At 41.7% G+C, this 25,870-nt stretch overlaps 1 protein-coding gene across 2 annotated transcripts in view; it reads right to left on the reverse strand.

Moving 5' to 3' along the window:
• SAMD12 (sterile alpha motif domain containing 12) overlaps positions 1-25,870 on the reverse strand; it is a 315,705-nt gene that overhangs the window by 14,733 nt on the left and 275,102 nt on the right. Inside the window, exon 5 of one of the 2 annotated variants that reach the window (XM_081950862.1) lies at positions 16,386-16,468. The exons of the other annotated variant lie outside the window; for it this stretch is intronic. Coding sequence (XP_081806988.1) covers positions 16,386-16,468 — 83 coding nt within the window. The remainder of the gene's footprint in view (positions 1-16,385; positions 16,469-25,870) is intronic. 2 annotated transcript variants of the gene reach the window in all.

Raw genomic sequence — 25,870 nt, forward strand, 5'->3', positions numbered from 1 at the left:
CGGAGTGCAAAAACCCAGCCCTACGGGCAAACTAGAAGTTCGGGAACAGACTTCCTGTTTGCTCGGAGGGTTGTTTTGACTGCTCCGGAGGCTTCAGGGAAGCTTCCTGAAGGTCCCTGAAGCCTCTGGAGGGCTTCCGGGGGGGGGAGGCTGTTTTTACCCTCCCCATGCTCCTATAAAGCCTCTGGAGCCTGTGGGGGGGGGGCAAAAAAAGCATGCAAAAATGGGGGCGGGTCGCGCCTGTAGTGCGTGCATGCACACTGGGGGGTCATGCATTGCATTATGGGTGCGCTACACCTGCAAACGACCCCCCTGCGCTCCCCCCACTTATGGCACGCGAGCCAAAAAAGGTTCACCATCGCTGCCCTATACCATTTCAGACAGATGGTTGTCCAATCTCTTCTTTAAAACCTCCAGTGACAGAGCACCCCACAACTTCCAGAGGCAAGTCGTTCCACTCATTAATTGTTCTGTCAGGAAATGTCTCCATATTTTGCTTCTCTCCTGGATTAGTTTCCATCCGTTGCTTCTTTGTCCTATCATCAGGTGCTTTGGAGAATAGGTTGACCCCTTCTTTTTTGCAGCAGCCCTTTAAATAGTAAAATAGAGCAACACATGACTCTGAATTCTCATTTTCCTGATGAAAACCCCCATTTTGCTGTGTTTGTATCAAAAGAGGAGGCTTTGATGATTTTATCAAGATAATGCTGAGAGATGGAAGAGAAGAGAGATGGAAGGGAAGAATAGCTTGATCCTTTTGCAGAGACCATTGTCTAGTTTTTCAGTCCCAGACTTTGAGATTGCTATTCTAAGAATTACATTTTTGTATTCATAACCAGGATACAAATTAAAATTTAATTTCGACGTACTCTGATGGCAGAGGGTATGGAATGAAGAAAAGAAGATTTATGGTTTAATAGGCTATTGGTATTAGAATGCATCCTGATGCCACCTTTATTTATGCTGCCACCCAAAATTAATTACTTAGATACAATGTTCACGGTGCATCAAATTATTGTAATGTTTATTTCAGCTTATGGTGATGTATGCAACTGATGCTGTGGCATCACCTCTGCCAAAGCTTGTGCCAGCATGATATGCTTTTTAAAACATGGACAGGAAAATTCTATTCATCAATCAGAATAGAACTCTCGGGAAGTTTCTCCTTAATTTCAGATTGTTTCCCTCTTTGATTAGTGTCCATCCATTGTTTGTTGTCTTACCTTCTAGTGCTTTGCAAAATCAGTCAACCCCATCTTCTTTGTAGCACCCCTCAAATACTGGAATACTGCTATCATGTCATCCCTAGTTCTTCTTTTCTCTAGATTGGCCATACCCAATTCCTGCAACCTTCTTCATATGTTTTTATCTCCAGTCCCCTATTCATCTTTGTTGCTCTTCTCTGCACTCTTTCCAGAGTCTCCACATATCTTTTGTAACATGGTGGGTTTAACCCGAATTGCCTCCCACAATGTTATTAGAGCTTAAAGGTAAAGGTTCCCCTTGCACGTATGTGCTAGTTATTCCTGACTCTAGGGGGTGGTGCTCATCTCCGTTTCAAAGCCAAAGAGCCAATGCTCTTTGAAGAGGTCTCCACGGTCATGTGGCCAGCATGGCTAAACACCGAAGGTGCAAGGAACGCTATTACCTTCCCACCAAAGGTGGTTCCTATTTTTCTACTTGTATTTTTATCTGCTTTTGGTCACTAGGTTGGCAGAAGCTGTGACAAGTAACAGGAGCTCACTCCGTTATGCGGCGCTAGGGATTTGAACCGCCAAACTGCCGATCTTTCTGATCGACAAGCTCAGCGTCTTAGCCACTGAGCCACAGCGCCAGCTTGTTTATCCGGGCTTACACTCTATTATTAGGACTTACACTCTAGCAAATGAGCTCATTACAGTGCCAAACTAAAATGCTAAAAGATATATATATATATATTTGGAAGTGATGGGAAGCCATTTTCAAATTGCAGATACTCTATCATTCAAATCAGATGTATTATGTGAATGTTCCTGTTATTGTTCAAATTCTGTAGCCTGGAGAAGCTGGCGTCACTTCTTTGGATCAAACTGAAGAATGTAGCAACGAATTGGCGGAATGATAGAGGAGAAGAAAGAGAGCCCCAGAGAAGAGGAAGTCTTGGCACTTGTCACATAATTCCCTTTTCTCGTTCCTACCATAGGAAACAGCAGATGCTCAAAGAAATAGCAATTCAGTGCAAATGGCAGCCAAATGTTTCTCTCAAAAGATCAGCATCAGCTTTTGAGGTTGAGTCACCGCCAACCGCCGCTATCTTAGGAAGATCCCTGTTCTTCTCATCTCAGGATCTTCTTGAGACCATTGACGTTTTATCCTACTATGTGAATTTTACGGATTGTTTGGTTTTAGGCCACATTACATATCTAAGGGGTAACATCAAACCAACCATTGCTCTTTGAAAAAACATGGTCAATGACTTTGTGCATGGTGGTGTGAGCTCAACTAATTGTGCTTTACCCAACAAACTAAGCAAACCGCAGCTTAGCATAGTGGGTGTGTCAGCACACAGTGTTATTGTACTGACGATTGTATCTTAATGAGTAGCTTGCATGAAATGCTATCCTGCAAAAAACAGGCTGCCAGACAGGTGATGCATCTGAAAATGGGGATGGTCTACAATTCGAGAAGAGAGGTTGTTAGTTGAGAATTGCCTCCAGTTAGAAAGCTCTTCCAGGAAAGGTGTGGTTGAGAAGGACTCCGTGTAGGATGTTTCCACTCAATTTACTTATTTGTTAGATTCATATCTCATCTTTCCCCCGGGAGCTTCAGGCAGCCTACATTGTACTTTCTCCTCCTATTTTCCTTGTTGGTAATAGTCCTCAGTAGGGTGGGTGGAGAAAATGAACGGTAACCATGGTAGAAAATAAAACATACTTCTTCCACTGTGATAAAACTTGTCTTTCAGACATATAATGACATGGTAATGCCAGTAAATGATTACATATATTAAATATGCATTCAATTAAATTATTAAGTATTGAAGTCCATTTATATAACAAGGAGTAAAAATGGAAAATTCCTGATAGAAATGACTATGCGCAAGTCAAATGCCTAAATGGATTGAAAGGTATTGATTGTGGGTGGACTTGAACCTGATCTCCCAGTTCCCAGACTAACATGTTAATCAATGCTTGCACTAGTTCCTTACCTACTCTTTACTACTAAGATCAGGGGTGTCCAAAATTGGCGGGTGGGCCGGTTCACCCACATGTCACCACTACCAGTTCGCCTGAACTGGCTGAATGCCACCACTGATATTGTTCAAATAAACTCTGCATGCTAAAAAAAAAGCACCACAATTATTTTGAACTTTCTGAAAGTCAACCTTACAGCAGAGGTTCAGTTCAGGCCTTCATCCTAGCAGGAATGTCCTAGGAATGAAAACTCTTGAGACTGCACAGGGCACAATCATAATGCATGCAACGTTGGCATGTAAAATCGATTTGAATCACAACAGCCAGGAATTATTGAGTTATCTGTACTTCGATAACTGCCTAGTTTGGTACAGCAGCTAAACAGGACAGGTAGAGACTCCAACAGATAGTTAGAACTGCAGAAAAAACAACAATTGCAAGCAGCATGTCTTCCATAGAAGCCCTATATACTGCCCAAGTCAGAAGGAGACTTGTGAAGGTATCTGCAGACCCCTTATTTCCTGAACATGAGTTGTTTCAACTTCTTCCCTTAAGATGTTGCTACAGGGCACTGCATGCCAAAACAACTAGAGACACGGACAGTTTTTCCCCTCATGCCATCACTCTGCTAAACACTTAATCCTCACAGTATTGTTTTCTTTCCAAATATATTTACCGTATTGTATGGCTATAGAATTACACTATTATTATCCTTCTCATCTTCTCTACTACCCCGTCTTATTGGTGTCATTATTATGATTATTATTACCCTGTTGCTTTCCATGAATATTGAGAGCTTCTGCACCGGAGACAAATTCCTTGTGTGTCCAATCATGCTTGGTCAAATTAAGTATTCTCAAATTGGGGATCTCAAATTCAGAATAGAGCCGGAAGGGATCTTGGAGGTCTTCTAGTCTAACCCCCAGCTCAAGCAGGAGTCCCTTTACCATTTCAGACAATTGGCTGTACAGTCTCTTCTTAAAGAGACTTCATGGCTGGAGCACCCACAACTTCTGAAAGTAAGCAGTTCCACTGGTTAATTGTTCTCCCTGTTAGGAAGCTTCTCCTTAATTCCAAGTTGCTTATCTCCTGGATTAGTTTCCATCCATTATTTCTTGTCTTGTCTTCCGGAAAATAAGTTGACCCCCTCTTCTTTGTGGCAGCCCCTCAAATACTGGAATACTGCTATCAGTAGAACATTTGATAGCTTCTGATTGGTATGAACAGAATATTCTATTGATATGCTAGTGCTAAAATATTCTATTCAAAGTTATTTAACAATATGCAATTTATGAAGATGAAACTCAAATCTTATTGCCTTTTGTTGATGAACAATCAAAAACGTAGGAAAACTTTTTGCCCGGGTGCTTTTATATTTATGAAAATAGCTGGGTCTTCTGTATGAGATGCTTAATTCCCCAGAAGCCTTCTGGGGAAGAAGAAAGCTGCTGACTTTGCCATCACACGGTTAAAGGCCTTTGTGCTCAGCAAACACATTGCAGCAAACAGCATTTTCTGGCACAGACAATGGGCTGGGCAATCTTTAAGGAAGAACATTACTTTATTGCACATGTTAAGGCTTTCACTCTGTTTTAACTTTTATGTGCATGACAAAGAACAAAGAGCAACGGTTTAAATGCTTGCGATCTGCTAGCTGTGCCGTTTATCCTCAGTCAATTTCACACCACTTCCATAACACCAGCAGGATACTTATTTCGAAACCATCGGATTCCTTTAAGCTGTTCTGAGGTTTTCATATTAAAAACAAATCAAACTTCAGAATTATAGAAGTGCAAAACCTTCTTATATTTCTTAATGCGCTTATTATTTGGGGGGTGGGTGGGGTGGCACATGAAAATGCCTCAGGGTGATGAGAGCACTGGTGGCAGATCTCATCACTGGCAGGTAAGGGGTGAAGTGAGTTAAATTATCTTCCCTCCAACAATGAGCTGACTCCACACCAGGACAAAGTACTCAATCCACATAACTGCCATGTTCAAATTTTTATTGTTTTGCCAAACTCAAGCAGTCGCAAAGAAAATAATGGCCTTGGTTTAATCAACATATTGAACAATGGGAATTAATTTTGCTGGGTATGTTACGCAAACCAGGATCAAAGTTGTTCCTTTAGGGCTTTTATACTGTGAAAATTGTGCTTTATTCTTTCTTGCGTCAACAACCATTTGAAGTAATGCAATCCATTAACCATGTTATAGGTCACGGGTGTCAAACTTGCGGCGTCACATTGCTGTCACGTGACATACTGCAATGGTTTTCCCCTTCGCAGAGCTGGGATGGGTGTGGCCTGCATGAGATGCATCCAGTCCATGGGCTGCCAGTTTGACACCGCTGTTGTAGGTGGTCCACAGACCAGTTGTGGGATTCAGCCAGTACGCACCTATTCGGGAGAACCAGTTGTTAACTTTCTAAGCAGTTCAGAGAACCGGTTGTTGGAAGAAATCTCATTTTGTTTTTTCCCCACTTTACTGGGCTAATCCTGTAAGGAAAGCAGGAAAGAAACATTCTGGTGTTGTTTCTAGCCTAATCTTTATTGCCCTGCTTACAGAAACTGCCTCTCCGGTTAACCCTTATTACATTGTAACAGCGAAGGCAAAGTGCCCATCGACCAGAATGATGTTGAGTTTGTCATTCCCACCCAGTCACATGACCACCGAGCCCCGCCTACCCACCTGGTCATGATGGCAGAGAGCCGGTTGTTAGATTATTTGAATCTCACCACTGCCACAGCCCATAGTTTGAGAATTAATGTACTAGGTCAAAATGCGGTTTGGTGTATGATTCCATTCATTAAGACTTAGCAATGATATGTGAACAATGGCCACTGGTGATTTATGACTGGGGACCTGTACTTCAATAGTACTTGGAATCCTGTATAGATTAAGCCAAAATGCTAGAGAATTCCTGGAAGCCAGACACTTAGACAAATCAGCCATCAACAAGCACATAGAGAGAAACAACATCTACTCAACTTCCATTCAATCAAAAAGCTAAAAAGTAAGAAAAAGACCAAAACGCCTCCTTAACAGCAATCAACACCCAAATGAGCAGAGATTAACACCGAGATTAATATTAGACTAACAATCAAGTGGCAAACAATAGCCCAATCAAGGAACTGCCAAATGAGGTGACAAAAAACAACAGCTTAATCAAGGAACCACTATGACTACTCTTACCTACACTGACAGGAGAAGCCATTAGTGTATAAAATGAGAGCAAATCCCACTCCCTACAAGCACTGATGATGTTAGTGTTAAATTTGATTGCTTAAATTCAATGGAAGCTTTCTGGCTAAGAATGAAATGGACAAATATTAATGTTTACCAGGAGTTCAGATCTAACAGGTGTGCCTATATCTTAGCTTCAGAAATTCAATTTATAAAGCAAGAAAGTTTGCTTAAATATTGTTAGGACTTGAACAGAAGGTTATGGTTGATAGAAATGGAAGAGAGGTGATGGCAATGATTCATCAGAGGTATTATTTTCCCTTAAATGTTAGGACATCTTTTTTTTTTTTAAAAAAAATCTGAATTCTACTGCATGTAAAACAATTCTCTCTAAACAATCCCTGCTGTGGCTTAATTTTATTCACTGACTGTTAGTTTTGGCAATCTGGATTTTTTGTCTTTGTTTTTAGCTTGTAAATGGGCATTTAATGACTAGTTCTTGTTTTTATGTTTTTCATCTTTTGAAAGCCACTTTAAGCCACTCTCTGTGAATAATGCATACCTTTTTGTTAAAAAAAAAATAAGTCCATAACAGGCTATTCTAGATCTGTTCTTATATTGTGAAAGATATTCAAAACAACCTTGCTTTAACTTTAAATACACAGAATTGATTGGAGAAGTGGTTTAGACTGTTTCTAATTTGTAAAATCCCCCGTTTCATTTCTGCTTGGAACGGCTATTTTTATTTTCAGCTTTTTGTTGTTGTTGTTGTTTATTTCATTATCTAGAGCAGTGTTTCTCAATCTTAGCAACTTGAAAATGGGTGGATTTCAACTCCCAGAATTCCCTAGCCAGGCTGGCTAGGGAATTCTGGGAGTTGAAGTCCACCCATTTTTCAAGTTGCTAAGATTGAGAAACACTGCATTTGCGTGAAAGTCCAATTTTCCCCACCCTGCACCCACAGAAAAGAAGCAGTGTCAGATATATCACTCAAAATAATATCAGTAGACGTCGCTAAGCTTTTCTTTGCCAAGAAGGAAAGAAATTGCAGTTTGATATGGCTCATTAAGTAGAGCCTCTTTCATTTCTACTAATGGCTACAAATGCTCGTTATCAATTGCTGAACTCGGAATGAGCAAACAAAGGAGGGCTAATGCATCACAAAAGAGAGTTTTGTTCGGCTGTTTTGACAGCTGTAGTTTGAATCATAGTACAAGAGCCGCAAATGGTATCCCATAATCTACACTGTTGCAACAGCAATTAAATGGGATCAGAGCCAGCCTTAAATTGATATTCTCTCTTCACTCAGAAGCAGGTAAGTGAAAGTTATTGTGGTGTGAAAAGGATGAGCTTACCAAAATTGGATCCTGATCTTGCTTGATCCGCTGCTAAAAGGCTGCCTTAGTGCCACTGAACTCCGGTTCCTCCAATTACACTGAAGCTACTGGACAAGATAATGTGCTGAAAACCTTTGCGATCCAAGTTTAATGCCCAGGGTTACTCTACCTGGGCTGCCAAAATCCAGAGAATTGCCAGATTGGAGTGCTTAACGTTTTCTGTGTCTCTTTCCTGCCATCTGGTGATCATCTGGAGTTTTGCAGCCCATGTACGCTGTAATAATAATAATGACTCAATTGCTTTTCCTGTTTTTCCTTGGCTTCCGATCCCTCCTGAAGCCACAATAAACCCAGAAGTTAAACGTCTCTTTCTTATAATTGATGCATTTGTTCCTGGACAAACATTAGATAATGAAAGATGCGATACCAATAAAGGAGAATATTTGTAGCTCAGGATTTAAATGGGGAGGGGTCCTTGGTGCTCTCTAAGTTTGCTTGTTTTCTTGCAGATGTTTCATTACCCAAACTAGGTAACATCACCAATGCTGTTCCAGAATTGGTGATGTTATCTAGCGTAGGAAGTTAGCTGTCAACTCATAAAGTTGACATTAGCACCCACCACTATCTTAGGAAAATCAGATATTTTAGGAAATATTCAAAGGGCGGAATATTTCCCCTAAAAGGCAGAAACTCACTCCCCCCACACCTTTGTCAATGGGCCATTAAGGCCTGGGCCAGTCTATTCTACATAACAAAGATCTACCTCCTTCAGAAAGAGCCATAATAGGAATCCCAAAGCCTTTTCATCACATCAGCACCCAGCATGAGTCAACCAACCTTGGGACTCAGGACAGCTTACAGAGTTGCTTCTGCATGGTCCCATGGGAGTCTGACAACAAATCAGAATGCAAGCTCAAATTAAAAGCCCAACAAAGGGTATAAATCTCTCTCTCTCTCTCTCTCTCTCTCTCTCTCTCTCTCTCTCTCTCTCTCTCTCTCTCTCTCTCCCTCCCTCCCTCCCTCCCTCCTTCCCTCCGTCCCTCCCCCCCTCTCTCTTATAATGGCTGTGGAATAATAGAATTGTAAAAAAGTTGCAGTGATTACATCAGTATCCACCACTTCACCATTGTTGTTCCATTTCTGAAGGACTTTGGGAGAGATATTTAGTATGTTATATGAAAAACCAGACTGGCAAGATTATGAAATATATTTATACTTTGCATTGCTTGGTTGTGATGCCCCAAAAGGCACCCATGAAAAAAAAAGAATCATAATTGTCTGGAACTTAGTCAGACTACACAGCCTGATCTCAACAGAAGCTACAAGAAACTCAGCAAGAGAAATACTAGGCTGAAGCCACTTTAAGCTGTCAACTGCCTTCTGTTCAATTGCCCACTTCAATATCCAGCTCTTCTTTGTTCCACCTTTCTTGCAGCTAAACAGACATCTTGCTTTGCAGTTCTTAGACTTGATAGTAGAAGCAGTGGGTGGGTAACCTAACTGGCATTTCTGCTTTGAGAAATTGTAGGTCACAATTTATGAATTAACTCCCACATTGCAGGAGCTGATTCCAGAAGTAGGGATATGGATTCAGAAACAGCATGGACATTCTTAAGATTATCACTCCTATGACTTCCCTTCTTCCCCATTTACAGTCGTAAGATTGGTTAGCTTATGAATTTCACTTTGCTCAGACTTGAAAGTTTCTAAGCTAGTTTTGTCATCCTATTTTCTAGTCCTTGTCTCCTCTGTCCTTCTTTCCAACTTCTTTTGCTCTTTCTAATATATTAATATGCCTGTAGGCAGTACCTTGCTATATCAACTATGCAGTGACTAGGTCTTTTAGGAGCATTAAAAATGTGTTGGCTTTTCATCCTAATGTAAGCTGGGTGCTGTGCCAGGGAGCCTAGAGGAAGCGGGAAGCTTTGTAGTCAACACAGAAAGTCCTAAGCAGTACCTTAATTTGCAAAATGGAAACACTGTGTTCTTTAATACTTCCTGAGTAGCTTCTTTCCCTCAATATTAAGAGAGATGATGATGATAGATAGATGATAGACAGATAATTAGATGATAGATGGATGATAGGTAGATGATAGGTAGATAGGTAGGTACAGATAGATAGATAGATAGATAGATAGATAGATAGATGATAGATAGATGAATGATAGATGATAGGTAGGTAGCAGTGGTGGGATACGAACGATACGCCCCAGTACGGGTGTACCGGTGCCTGCTGGGAGCACCAGGTACCATTCTGGTACGGTGCTCCAGAGGGCCCACCCACCTGCCTGCCTTCCTTACTTGCATTTCAGCCAATCGGGGCTTACGCTCACAGAGCGTACGGCGCCTACACGATGCTCTGCCAAGCAGCTGGAGCATCATGGACTGTCACGGGTGGTAAGTACGCATGTGGGCACTATGTGCATGCGTGCTGCATGCATGAATGTGGTGGACGCCCGGCCCCGTTGCAGCATACAGGTTGGAACAGGATCTGGAACCCACCACTGGTAGGTAGGTAGGTAGGTAGGTAGGTAGGTAGGTAGGTAGGTAGGTGGGTGGGTGGGTGGGTGGGTGGGTGGGTGGATGGATGGATGGATGGATGAAGATGATAGGTAGATAGATAGATGATAGGTAGGTAGGTAGGTAGGTAGGTAGATAGAAAGATAGATAGATAGATAGATAGATAGATAGATAGATAGATAGATAGATAGATAGATGATAGATAGATGATAGATGGATGGATGGATGGATGGATGGATGGATGGATGGATGGATAGATAGATAGATAGATAGATAGATAGATAGATAGATAGATGTAGATGGTTGGTAGGTAGGTAGGTAGGTAGGTAGGTAGGTAGGTAGGTAGGTAGGTAGATGATAGGTATGTATCAAAACACAACTAATTCTCATCTCGAAGGCCAGTTCAATCCAGCAGGTCAGTTATTTCAATCTGAATTAAAAGTGTGAGATAAATCATGGCCAGACATGAAACCCAATTTTGGGGGGTGGGTGGGGGAGGGGTTATTAATAGCTAAATTCCTTCAAGTGAATCAGTTGTGGGTCCCAGGCTAATGACTTGAGTCAAAGTCAATTTTGGTGAGTCCAAAGCAAAATATGAGCAGGTTAATCTCCTCTGCCAACTCATTTCCCATCTCTTTCCCTCTGTTCTTTCCCCATTCCCACTGGGTTGTTAGGAAAGGGACAGTGATCTAAACTGACTGCTCATAAAGAGATTTTGAAATGAGACGGAGGAGTTAATTTATAGCTCTAATCCCTAAACTGGATGAGTCCCAGTGACACAGAAGTCTTCCCTTTTTTAAAGGAATGCCTCTATTTTACTTAGTGTCACTGCCAAGACCACGGATCACACCTTGCCTTCCAGCAGCACCAAGTCTAGCTTTGACTCTCATCGTTGAATCATCACCAGAAATGTTAAAATGAAAAAAAAAAACCAAAAACCTCAAAGTACAAAGGGGAAGTGGAGAGAAGAAAGAAAAGGAAACAACAGGCAGTTGGGGAGGGGAATCGAATCAATTCCTTCTTTGAATGGGGAGACATTTCTAGATTACTGAAGAATACACAAAGGGTGTTGGCTCATATTGTACCATATACCGATACTGAACTGAACATCTCGTACTTAAAAAGTTGGCCCCCTTGGATGGAAAAATACAGCTGAACTTGCCGGCACCTGTGGACGCACCCAACTGCACCTCTTTTTGAAACTTTTTTTTGGAAAAGGAAGGAATGCTTCAGAAAACCTGCTTGGTATTTGGAAACGCTGGAATTGTTTACAGCTGTCCTAGGCCAGCAAGAACCCGGGTCTTTCTTCCTCCTCCATGTTGAGAGCCTTCCTAAAAGTTTTGTAGGTGACAGGTAGTCCTTGATTTACAAAAGCACCACCAGATTGGAGGATTTTCCCATGTTGATGGCAAAGGAGGTGCCCAGTGGCATCTTATCCATCCATAGTCTGGGAAGAAAACCCAATCTGGCGGTGCTTCATTCACTGGTTGCAGCCCAATTTGTGGCTGGCAAGTGAAAGATGCTGGCCAAACCCCTTCTTGCTGGCTGGGTTGAAATTCCCATTTTGATAAATAGTTCATTTCATGGCCATTCAAAGTTGCAATGGTACTGAAAAAAGTGACTTATGACCAGGCGTGGGCTTCAAATATTTCAGCAATGGATTCTCTTCACGGTTGCTAGCTGGGCGTGGCCATGGTGGGCGTGGCCATGGTGGAGGGGCGTTTCTGGCCTTCCGGAACTTCTAGGAGTCCTGTTTTTCTCCCTTCCCGAGGCTCCATGTGGGCCCTACACTTACCTCCATCCAAAGTGTGGAGACTCCTGGGAGTGGCGGGGTGGGAGAGGCCAGCCAGGAGTGGGGTTTGAAGGTTCTCTCAACTGGCCATAACATTAGCTATGGTCTCTCCTGAACCCGGGCGAACCCTTATCAGCCCACCCCTGCTTACGACCATTTGTCACACTTAGGACCCTTGTAGCTTCCCCGTGATCATGTGATCAAAATTCAGATGCTTGGCAACTGGTTCATACTTACGACCATTGCTGTGTCCCAGGGCACTTTTGCAAGCTTTTGACAAGTAAAATCAATGGGGAAGCCAGACTCACTTAACAACCGGCTTACTAACTTATCAACTGCAATGCTTCTCTTAACAACTGTGGCAAGAAAGGTTGTAAAATGGGGGCAAAACTCACTTAACACATGTCTCACTTAACAACAGATATTTTGGGCTCAATTGTGGTCCTAAGTAGATGTAAGTACCCATATATGCCCCATGATCCCAAGACATTTTTGCTTCTTGAGATGAAGCAGCAAAGGAATCTCACCATGACTGTCCAACATTAAGTACACACATTGATCTTGTTTGTCTATCACAGGCAAGAAAAGCTTGTAGGTTTTTATGCTAATAAAAATGTCTTCATCAGTTAAAGACCTGGGAATTTGCTGCCTCTTTAGGTTGTCTGCAAGGATGCCTAGGATAAGCCATAGAACAGTGTCTGGAAGGGATTCTGGGTCAAAATGGGGGCCTGGGTAATGCTAAAGGCAGAATTCTCAACTGAGGAAACCATTGTTCCAGTCTAATCCTTCTGCATAACACCAGATATGTCACTGGAAGGCAAAATCTCAAAACTGCATCTCACTTAGTTTGGCCATGTCATGCAGGAGAATTCATTTGAGTGGTGTGGTGGCTTAGAGGTGGAGTTCTCACCTCACAGTCAGGAGGCTGTGAGTTCGATCCTAGGTTTAGGCAGATATTTTTTTCTCTTGCACAATGTGAATGTATCTGCTGAAAAAAACCCTCTGCATTAGAAATAAGAAGGGCATCCGGCCAGCAAGGGATTATGAGGTTGTTAAAAGAGGATGATGATGTAGGAAAATTCACTGGAGAAAACAATTACGTTTGCAAGAAATAGCAGCCAAAGGCACCCAGGCCACCAAAGAACACGGTGGCTGGACACCGTCAAAGCTGACACCAGCCACAGCATAGAACAATTCAAAGAAGTAGTGCAAGATTGGAAGATGTAGAGCAGGGGTGTCCAAACTTGGGAACTTTAAGACTTGTGGACTTCAACTCCCAGAATTCCCCAGCCAACCCATGCTGGCTGGGGAATTCTGGGAGTTGAAGTCCACAAGTCTTAAAGTTCCCAAGTTTGGACACCCCTGATGTAGAGAGACCCAGCCCATAAAATCACCAAGAGTCGGACATGGCTGAAGGGTTCTGGCTTCTGTTACTGCTGGTTCGTCCAGGAATGCGCTTCACACTTATTTGATGCGCGCTATGTGCGCTTGTGCAGTATTAAAAAAAAACAAGATGGCGGCACCTACAATAGAACTGGTTCGGGGGCATGGCCAGCCGAGTTTCTACCTACTCGGCCGAACCGGGCCGAATCGGTAGGAACCCACCTCTGGTTGAAGGGTAACATCAACATCATGTTGGTCCCAAATGGGTTTACATTTGTAGCCCCATGTTATTCAGCTCCCCCTCAGTCCCCAGAATGTCACAGACTAGGAATTGGAATTAAGTGGTCCTTATTTCTATTCCACCATCTGCTTTGTTCATTCATTTTTGCCATATATTCTTTTAGCTGGGCCCAGAATGACGCTATAAAAAGAAGTCTCTAGTAGGGCGAAATAAATGATTGACTCCATCTACGGATGCAATATCCTTTCTTCTGCCTCCAATCACACGCACATGGATGTTCCTTCAACTGTGATGAATTATATCTCCTACCTGCACAGCAGATAGAATGGCTAAGTGACAAAAATAGAAAAAAATCCCTCTCCTTTACTGAGAATACATTTGTCAATCATGGCTCATCAAAATTGTGTGATGTGTTCCATGAAGAGCAGTGTTAGAAAACTTTTTGACTAGGCTTGCTTAGAAGTAAGAATTTGCCTGTCTATGGCACTTTTAAAAAAACTTATGGATACAAACTTTGATTGAATAGCCTTCAACTAGAATCCATTCATAGAATATTTCCATCTTGTCAATTCCCAAAAAGCAGTGCTGGAATTTGTAAAATTTATGCAGGAAGTTAACAGATTTAACAGATTAGCAGAATTGGAAGGGATCTTGTAGGTCATCTAGACCAAAGTCTCGCCTAAGCGGGAAACCCTACACCATTTCTGGCAGATGGTAGTCCAGTCTCTTCTTGAAAGCTTCCAGTGATGAAGCTCCCACAACTTCCAAAAACAAGCTGTTTCATTGGTTGATTGCTCTCACTGTCAGAAATTTCTCCTTATTTCCAGGTTAAATCTCTCCTTGTTCAATTTCCATCCATTATTCCTTGTCTGCCCTTCAGATGCCTTGGAAAATAGCTTGCCCCCCCTCTTTGTGGCAGCCCCTCAAATATTGGAACATTGCTATCATGTCTCCCCTGGTCCTTCTCTTCACTAGACTAGCCATGCTCAGTTCTTGTAACCGTTCTTCAGTTGTTTTAGTCTCCAGTCCCCAGTCATCCTGGTTGTTCTCCTCTGCACTCTTTCTAGAGTCTTAACATCTTTTAATAGTGTGGTGACCAAAACTGGATTCTGTACTCTAGGTGTGGTCTTACTAAGGCTTTATAGAATGGTAATAGTATTTCATTCGATCTTGATTACATTATTGATTGCATTAATCCTAATGCAATTTAGGACTGTGTTGGCTTTTTTTACTGCCATCGCACACTGTTGGCTCATATTTAATTGGTTGTCCACTAAGACTCCAAGATCCCTCTCACAGTTAATGCTATTAATTCTGGTTTCACACAGACTATAGGTGTACTTTTAGTTTTTCTTGCCTAAGTGTAGGACTTTACTTTTCTCTACACTGAATTTCATTTTGTACTTTTCTCTACACTGAATTTCATTTTGTTAGCATAAACCTGGATCCATCTGGATTTTGAGATTATCATCTAGGTCGTTGGCTACTCCTGCCAGTTTAGTATCATCCGCAACAGTGGTAAGATTCACATTTGGTGGGCATGGCTTGGTGGACATGGCAGGGGAAGGATACTGCAAAATCCCCATTTCCTCCCGATCATCTGGGATCTGGGAGGCAGAGAATAGATGGGGGTGGGACTAGTCAGAGTGGCATTTACTGGTTCTCCAGAACTGGTCAGAATCTGCTGAATACCACCTCTGATCCTCAAATTTGGTAAGTTCCCCTTCTATTCCTTCATCTGAAGGTATTCTGCAGATATTGAAGAGTAGTGGGCCTAAGACAGAACATTGTGGTACCCCACTGTTTACTTCCCTCCGTGTAGATGTAGTACCATTAAGGACTACTCATTGAGTATGGTTTGTCAGCCAATTACAAATCCATCTGATGGTTCATAAACTCTTTATCAGCATGAAGTATATATAAAGTCTTTATCAGTGAGAACCACCAATAAGATAATTAACTAGTTAGAGCAGAGGTGTGAAAACTTTAGAGGCTTTTGAACTTTCTTCATTACCACACACTGGGTGATCATGAAGTGTAGCAATATCTGGAGGGCTATGCATTGCTTACAATTGTATTAAAAGTCATGGGACCTCAAGTAACTTGTTAAGGGAGCAAGCAGGTTGCTTTCTTACAACATATATTGTTCACTTCCTTTCAGTTCTTCCCACAGAGGAATCAGTGAGTGCTCCACAAACAGCTGGTCATGCAACCAACTCAAGAAGTGGTATTTAGCAGGTTCTGACCAGTTCTGGAGAACCAGTAGTGGAAATTTTGAGTAGTTCAGAGAACCGGCAAATACCACCTCTGGCTGGCCCCGCCCCTATCTATTCTCTGCCTCCTGAGTCCAAGCTGATCTGGAGGAAATGGGGATTTAGTAGTATCCTTCCCCTGCCATGCCCACTAAGCCATGCCACGCCCACCATGCCATGCCCACAGAACCGGTAGCAAAAGTTTTTGAATCCCACTACTGGACCAACTGACCACAACACCACACAGAACCTAGATAAGCAGAGAAGAAGCTGAAAGAGGCCAAAACTCCTGGTGAAGATGTTACTTAGGTTGATAATGAAACATCTGGGAGCTAAACAGCAAGCTCGGAGAACAGTCCCCTGCCAAAACCTACAACCCAAACCACGAATATTCTCAACCATTTCTAATCAGTGAGTAATCCTACCTGCCTCAGCTATGAAGAGGTTATCCAGTGAACACCGAGGGAAGATGGAGAGTGAGCAAAGGCACACCATTACTCACCTTCTGAAGTGGTGGCAAGTTTTGTCTCTGTACAAGGTGTTGCTCTGCATTTGCCAGCTTCCAGTCAGAGGATTTAGAAAATTCTGAAGGATGAAATAATAGAAAATACTTGTAGCTCAGGTTTTAGATTTTGGCAGTGGCTTTGTTCTCCAAGCTTGTTTCAATTTGGTTTCTGAGCGTTTCATTACGAGACTAAGTAACATCATCAGCTGAAGGATTCTGAAGGATACACAGAAAAAATTTGATAGAGATAAGAATGGTTACTTACCTGTAACTGAGGTATCAGTGCTAATCTGTATATTCACATCGATGGTAATTTGTATTTTCACACTATAGGTAGTTCTCAATTTACAACCATTAGTTTAGTGACTGTTCGAAGTTACAACGCCACTGAATAAAGTGACTTATGGCCATTTTTTTACGCTTAGAAACATTGCAGCATCCCTATAGTCATGTAATCAAAATTTGGATGCTTGTCAATGTATTTATGACGGTTGCAGTATCCTTGGGGGGGTGTGTGTCATGTGATCAAATGATCGACCTTATGACAAGCAAAGTCAATGGGGAAGCCAGATTCATTTTACAACCATGTCATTAACTGAACAACTGCAGTGATTCACTTAACAACTCTGGCAAGAAAGGTTGTTATATGGGGCAAAACCCACTTAACAAATGTCACGTTTAGCCATATAAGGTTTGGGCTCTATTCTGGTTGTAAGTCAAGAACTACTTGTACTTCAGTAGCAACCTTCTAAACACTGAAAAGTTTGGTGGAACTCACAAGTGCACACCTGTTCTCTTTAGTGAAAAATAACCCAGCAAAACATCAAAAAGTACCATATTTTTCAGAGTATAAGACATACTGGAGTATAAAACGCACCAAGATTTTGAAGGGGCAATTTAAAAAAAAAGAAGTTTTTGCACTCTGCAGACCTCTCAAAAACAGCCCGTTTTTTTAAAAGCGCCCCCCCCCTTTTAAAAAGAGCATAAATAGCCTTTAGGAGGCTTGTAGAGTGCTCTGGAGGGTGAGGGGGGGGGCAAAAAACGACCTGTTTTTTGCGAAAATGGGTCTGTTTTTTGTCAAAAAAAGGGCATGCATTGGAGGCTTGTAGAGTGCTCCTGGGGGATGGGGGTGGGGGCAAAAATGAGCAGAAAAGTCTCCATTTTTCACTCATTTCTGCCCTCCCCAGCCCCCAGGAGCTATGCAACGCCATTTTGGTGAAAGGGGCGGGGTTTCGGGAGGCAAAAAAATTTGGTGTATTCGGTATATAAGACGCACCCAGATTTTCAGCCTCTTTTTTGAAGCTTTATGATGTATGCGATATCTATTCTTAAAGAACATAACTCACTATTCCCATGAGCCTTAGCAATTCAAAGCACTTACTTCTAATATAATATACCTATGGCACAGGTTGCCAACAGATGAAACTATTTGTTCATTAAATCAATAAGGCAAAGATAAATCCAATCAGAGACCAGGTTTTGCACTCGAAGATGCAAATTAAGTATGGCTTTTAGAAAGTTTTTAACCATGGGCTGCAGAAGAAAAAAATAAAATAAATCCAAGCTAACTTCAGATAAGAAATCAGTATGTTAAAATGACTGACAAGTAAACATGTAAAGGAAGATTTTAAATTTTAATGTTTGTGTGTGGTTTTTTTTTTTTTAAAGATAACATGAAGCACAAAGCATACAATTAGATTTCCTTTGGTGGAAGAAAGTAGTAAAACACCCCTAGCTGACTGGAGAAATGGAACAAACTATGATAACTTTGCCAAACGTGGTACGAGAAAAATGTTTTTTTCTTCTTCTCTTGCATAGGAGAAGAATGGACTGAAATGAATAATATTTCTGTCCACAGGAATACAAGGACAATCCACAGAAAATCATGATCCAGAAGATTGTGCCATAAGTGATATATGGGAATGCAAATAGCTTAATGTAAATTTGTCTTCACTCTTAAAAGAGACACCAAAAACCAAATGTATCTGATTGCTATTCATGCCATGTCCACATTGTTGCGTCAATTCAAGCAACAGGGCAAAAGACTTGTAGTTGCCTGAGAAATATATAGACCACTGATGCCTATCCTTTTTGCTGTCACATGCCAAAAGCACCCATAATGCAATGCGCACGCGAACCCCCTTCCCCTGGGCATACACGCGCGACCCCCTGTGCCCCATTTTGGGCCTAGTAGGACTCCCTGCAGCCTCCTGGGAGCAAAAACGGGCCCACACCACACACCCCACTCTCCCCGCACCCTCTGCATGTGCGTATGACCCGCTGTGTGAATGCAATGTGTCTCCAACATACGCCCCGCTCCCCACCCATACACAGCGAAGACTTGAAAATCAGCTCGCCAGCAGGAGGCATGCACACATGCGTGGTGGAGCTGAGCTGGGTGTCGGCTTGCGCACCCGCAGAGAGAGCTCTGCATGCCACCTGTGGCACGCATGCCATAGGTTTGCCATCATGGATATAGGCAGATAGTTCCGCTGACTACAACCAACTCCCAAAGTCTACTATAGACACCAGAAGACAAAACTTTATTCCTCTGCATTTGTCGACTTTTCAAAGAACCATAATATTGTAAACCTTGCCAGTAGGTTCCTAGTGATACAAGACTCTCCAAACATGAACCCTGCTCTTTTAGGGAACCATCTACCATTACTTTGAGCCTTCGTACCAATAAAGCAAAAGATACCACTGGAAAAAAATGTGTATCTGTGAAAAATTTGTCTGAGGCCGCTTTCTCTCTAGAAATTGTCATATCCTCTCAGGAAGAGGCATTCATGGATTTCCATGGATGGTACTAAAGGCACCAGCCCTGAAACAAATATGTGTGCAGATGAGTAAAATGAAACATCATTATTATGATTGACATATGTTGTCATATGTATGAGAGAATGGGCCTTATTAAAGCACCCAATGACCTGTGCTTACCAATATCAAATTGGACAGAAGAAGAAGTGTATTGGAATAAGAAGAAGTCAACATTTTTCCAGAAACAGTTGAAAATTATGGCCATATATGTTTATGAAGAGTCTCAATTATCCAGGTCATGGTTGTCCCATAACCGACCTTCAGAGTGCTAATGACCAGATGACTCCCAAGGAACATAAATCCTTCCATTGCTGACCATTCAGCCAGAACTGAAGAAACTTCTTGAATGAGAAGCAAATATATATTTGGTGGGGGAGAGAAACTAGGAAGTCCAGTTGTCTTTTGAAAAGCATCTTTGGGATGTTATGACCATACAGTTTCAAAGCACAATGGTGCTACTATAAGTCTACAGAACAAACAATACTTTCCTGAGGATGAAAATATTGTGTCATGCCCCCCATAGGGGCCTGAATCTGAGGAGGATGAGCCAGAGCTAGAGCCGACAGAGATTGAGGGGGCAACTTTGTTGGCTTCGGATTGAATGTGGGGAGGAGCAAACTGAGGTAACCCAGGGCCCCTCAGGATTGGGACGGCTTGTTAGTAGGAAGGAATGGGGGCAGGATGACTGAGAGAGGGCAAGCAGTAGACATGAGGAGCAACAGAACTCAGGCAACGAGCAAGGACTGCCCCCTCCTGATCCCCAAGCATGGAGAGTGGAGAGGAGGTAGGAACAGCGCAGGCCAACCTGACTACTCGGGAGGAGAGCACCCCGCCCTCTTCACAAGGCAAACCTGGGGACTGAGATTTAGGGAGATGCTGTGGGGAGGGGCATTTATCGGGAACAAATGATGAATTGGTAGTTTGGTGTGCCAGTTCAGACATTTGGAGTTTGCAGCACTGCTTGCTTCTCCCCTACTTGTGGACTCAGTGCCTCCTTCCTGATTTTTTGGAGTCATTGTTTGTTCCTTGGTTTGTGGGTTCATTGTTTGTTCCTTGTTTCATTGACTCATTTCCCTGTTGCTTTGTTTTGCTGGACTGGGCGCAGCCAGAGGCTGTCATGTGTGTGTGTGTGTGCACTTTCCTCTGGGATATGCCAAGAATGTGGGCGCATTTGAGAGAACATTTGGAGCATTAAAGGGGAGTTTGAACTCTCAGCTGGCTGTGTGATCTTTGTGCCTTGTCTCGGGTTATCACATACTGTATATCAGGTCCCAATGGCCTGGTCCCGGTCCACGGACTATTGGGAACCAGTTTGCACAAGCAGTGGGTGAACATGCAAAGCTCCATTTGCACAAGCAGTGGCAGCAATCACAAAACCATCCCCTCCCTCCCACTGGTCCACAGGTATAACAAGATAACTCATAAAATGTGATAAGAAGGCGAGGTATGTCCTTTCTGTTCTATGTTTACAAGAATGCGTTTTGATTGTGGAATATTAGGAAAAAGACAGGCTCATTCATTCCTCAACCTCCTTTTTACCAAAGGCAATCCTTTGATATTACTGTTAATTATATTAGGAACTAGACAGGACTGGGATATAAAGAATGTAAATGCCCATTTGCTACTTAGAATTGATTGCGGGAAATTTAAGGCAAATTTACCATTCCACCACAAAAAAATCTGGGGGGAAGTGACCGTAAGGCAGGGCATCAATCTTAACTGTCCATGGTTATAACCTGTTGGGATAGTGATGATGACATTCACTTTTAGCCAACCCATGCTGGGAAGCTTTATCCAAGTTCAGGATTGCCCAAAGTATCTTAATGGTAGTTGAGAGACCTGATCCAATTAATGTGAAGCTTGAGAAGTCATCATATCATCTTGCCCTATCTCAGTTAAAAGGAAGTGGGGTGATAATGGTGATGCCTTTTCACTTCATTTTGACCTTGGTTAAGATACCTGCAGGATGCTTGGACAGCAATTTTATGCTTGCTGTGCTCACTAAGGAGCAGTCAACTGGTTTAAGGTTGTTCTTTTATTGGCAACTCTGGACGTGCTGATGCTGGAGAAAAGGCTCAAATGGGAGGAGAAATGAAGCAACACGGGCTCCTGTAATTTTCTTAAGCAGCTTGCTGTTCCACACCACACGGTGGTCTTGGTTGTCTTAGCTTAAGGCAGAGAAAGGAAAAGACATTGAAAGTGTGGTCCAAAGTCCTCGTTTCTGATGATAGCAACTTTTGCATCTCATTTGGAAACCAAGGACCCAGAGTATGGAGGAAGAATGGAGAGGCCAATCAAGCACAGTAATCCCATGGTCATTGAACCAGTTTTTGGTGCTTTTGGCAAAAGTTGCTCTCATCAGAAAAGAGGACTTTGGACCACTGAACAACAGGACTTTGGAACACTGTGCTTCATTAAGACCAGGGTCAACACAGCCGTCTACCAGATTTTGGAGCACTTCATGCTTCCTTCTGCAGACAAGCTTTCTGGGAATGTTGACTTCATTTTCCACCTGCCCACACTGCCAAAAGCACCAAAACCTGGTTCAATGACTGTGGGATTACTGTGCTTGATTGGCCAGCAAACTCGCTTGACTTGAACCCCATAGAGAATCTATGGGGCATTGCCAAGAGAAAGATGAGAGACATGAGACTGAACAATGCAGAAGAGCTGAAGGCCGCTATTGAAGCATCCTCGTCTTCCATAACACCTCAGCAGTGCCACAGGCTGATGGCTTCCATGCCACACCGCATTGAAGCAGTAATTGCTGCAAAAGGGGCCCAAACCAAGTACTGAGTACATATGCATGCTTATACTTTTCAGAGGTCTGATATTGTTCTATGTACAATCCTTGTTTTATTGATTGCATGTAATTTTCCAATTTTCTGAGATGGTGGATTTGGGGTTTTCATGAGCTGTAGCCATAATCATCACAATTATGACAAATCACGGCTTGAACTATCTTGCTTTGCATGTAATGCGTCTTATCTCATAGATTAGTTTCACCTTTTAAGTTCCATTACTGAAATAAATGAATTTTTGCACAATATTCTAATTTTTCGAGTTTCACCTGTATTGTGGACAAGAAGCCAGTTCTAAATCAAGGTCAGAAAAAACCTATACCAAATGATCATGGATCAGTTAGCAAAACAATAAGGTGGTATCATTTTTCTTAACTCTTCTGGGGGCACAGGGAAAACATTTTTAACTAATTTAAGTATTGCCAACACTATACATATAATGCATTCCTTTTCCTGTCTAATACAGGATTGAGATAAATAAATACCTGGACAACGCCAGATTATCCAGCTAGTACTAGATAAAAACGAGATAGAAGGAATCTGATGAGTATTCACTCTATCAGCTGGCTGAGCATGGGAGGCAAAAGTAGTAGATATTGGATGAGGCAGGACAATATCTCAGTGGAATAACAAGCTGAGAGCACTACCTTGGGAGGAATAGTTGACACTAGATCAGTGTTTTATTCCTCAAGATTTAACAGAAAAATGCATTAATCCCCTTCAGGATATCATCCTTCTTGCCTTCATTGACTTAAAGGCAACTTTTGATTTGATCTCTACAGATAGGTTATGAGAGAAATTGGATGCTCCCTCTATCAGTGATGAGTTTTGATACTGATTATGAAACTGCATGGAAAGAATACACTGTGGAAATCTACTGTGACTTTTTGAAACTCAAACCCTCATTAAAAACGAGTGAAGCAAGGATAGGGTTTGGCTCCCTTGCATTTTTAACTTGTATGTTAATTTTTTGTTAGAAGTGTTGATAAAACCTAAGAATCATCCCCATTGTTGGCCAAGAGACCAGTTTTGATATCATGATCAGCAATCCTCTCTTCTGTGCAAATACACCTATTTGAATCTTTAAACTAGGGATGTCCAACCTTGGCAACTTAAAGACTTGTGGGCTTTAACTCTCAAAATTCTACAGGCAGACTATAACTACAAAGGAGAGTGAGGATGTTCACAAAGGAGAGTGAGGATGTAAAGCAGGAATTCTGGGAGTTGAAGTCCACAGGGTTAAAGTTGCCAAGATTGGACATCCCTAGCTTAAAGCATGTGTGCACCGGAACACGAAAGAGCAATGGGCGACAGCCCGGAGAGATGGTTCTGCATGCCACTTCCAGCACATGTGCACAGGTTCACCATCATAGGTATACAGGAATTAAATTCTACTGTCTCTTCTCTGCAGTATAATGATTTATGTCAAAATTATAGCTGAAATTCATGTTGGGACAAATCTATTACTTATTCAAGCAGTATTCCAGAATTGACAACTTATCCTCATACAAGTTTATTCCAACATGATTGATTGACTGATTAACAGATGGAGAGAGATTTTAGAATGAAAAAGCGGAGGTTCACTCATGACGCAATTCAGTAAGAGATTTAACATTTCAGAATACCAAATATTTTTTGTTTAGATATAGACTAAACTATATCAGCTTCTTATACAACCCATTAAAAAGCTGTTGTTGTGATCAGATTTGAAGTCAGGTTCAAATAATTGACAAGCACAAAGGCCACCATATGACCTTAGGCTAGTCTTCACCAACATGGCCACCTTCTACACCACAATTCCTCAATCTACATGGCTATAGGTGAGGATTCTGGGAATTGAGACCCATGGACCTTGATATCTGAAGTGACTAGGTTGAATAAATCTAACATAGTATGCTAGTACGAGGAAAATGGAGCGCGTGCATTTTGCATGCTATGTGGTTCTCTTTGGAGGTGCACATGCAGTCAAGCAGTGGGGAAAGAAGTAAATTTGGTAGTTAAGAGTAATATTTGACCAGGTGACCAAGATCTTCAATAAGCAAATATGTGTTGAAAACTGGCAACAGGATTTCAAACTATGGTTGAAATGTCTTTGAATATTAGTAACTCAAGTTGGTAGTTATGTTGGAGACATCTCCTCGCGTGGGGATGAAATGTTTGCAACCAACTGGCCAAGCTTGGAGCTCAAACCAACAACATTTCAAGCTTTTTCACTGCACTACAGTAAAATTACTCCTTGCTAAAGAATGGAATACTTAGTGATTCTTCAAAATTACATCCGACCCCCTGAAAGCTAATTATAACAGTTCTGGAGTTGGCAATCCTTACATAGCCCCATGATGACATGACCACATTTCAGATGTTTGACAACTGGCTCACCTTTACAGCTTTTTGCAGCATCCCATGGTCATATGACAGTAATTTATGAGAGGTTCTTTTTGCATGTTTCCAGCCTTTTTGTTTTGGGCACAAACCCCATGGGAATACATGGATTTACTTAACAGCTACCATATTCTCTAGTGACTATGGTACTCACTTAACAACCACTACATTTTTTTTTGTAAAATTAGATTCAATCACTTGGGTGCCCCATTACAACGGTCATGACCTATGTCACAAATTCTTGGTTTTATTGTGGTCATAAGTCAAGAACTACTATATGTCAAGAAAATGGATATGTAGGCCCAAATATGACAACTGGCCCAATGAACAAATACATCTTAGGGAGCAGTATCAAGATGCCTTTGATCTCATTTATCAGTATTGGGCACATTTCTCTAAACAAAAAAAGATATTTAGAAAGGACAATTAACTTACCACCTGCCTGTGATTTCTTGCACAGAGGATTCTTTTCTTTTACTTCTAGTATTTATCTTTTTAAAAAAAATATCATTGTGGCTTTTTGTCCAGAGAGGGGATAGTTAGATGTATGTTGGTAATAATTTCATGTTTTATACTGGGATTATTGAAAAAGATGTGCTGTAACAATGGAGTTGTGCAGAGTTTTGATTATACCACAGATAGATATATTTTTCACTGCCTCGCTCACTGTGGAATTGAAGTTTCTTAGAACTTACGGTTATGACAAGAGTATTAACAGAATGAAAGGATTTGATATAATAACTTGCATTGTAAAAAAAGAAGAAATGAAGTTATCTTTTGAACTAACCATCACTTTTGTTGTGATGTATAGCTAAGCACAACTGATTTGCTACAATTTAGAATCTGACAGGAAACTACTATTATATCTATGACAAACGGTTTAATTTGTAGATAAAGGACCCCAAATTGTTAATCAACTAGTAAGTATATTAATACACGTTAATCAGTGGTGGGATTCAAATAATTTAACAAAAAAAAATATTCTCTGCCCTAATGTCCAGCTGGGTAGGCATGGCTCGGTGATCATGTGACCGTGTGGGCGTGTCCAACTCAACATCACTCAAGTCAATGGGCGCTTCGCCTTAGCTGTTACAATGTAATAAGGGTTAACTGGAGAGGCAGTTTCTGTAAGCAGGGCAATAAAGATTAGGCTACAAACAACACCAGAATGTTTCCTTCCTGCCTTCCTTACAGGTTTAACCCTGTAAAGTGGAAAAAAACAAAAGGAGATTTCTTCCAACAACTGGGTCTCCAAACTGCTTAGAAAGTTAACAACCAGTTCTCCCGAATAGGTGCCAACTGGCTGAATCTCACCACTGATGTTAATCTATTGTGAGAATCATTTTAGTGTGGTTAAGCTGTGCCAGGGTGATGCAGGTTAAAATCCACCCTGGCTTATTGGGTGACTTTGAGTAAGTCAATATTAATTAATATTACAATCAATATTAATTAACATTACAAGTCCTTGCATGAAGAAAA

Source organism: Natrix helvetica (assembly GCF_964273705.1).
Source record: "Natrix helvetica genome assembly, chromosome: 4".
Classification (NCBI taxonomy): Eukaryota; Metazoa; Chordata; class Lepidosauria; order Squamata; family Natricidae; genus Natrix; species Natrix helvetica.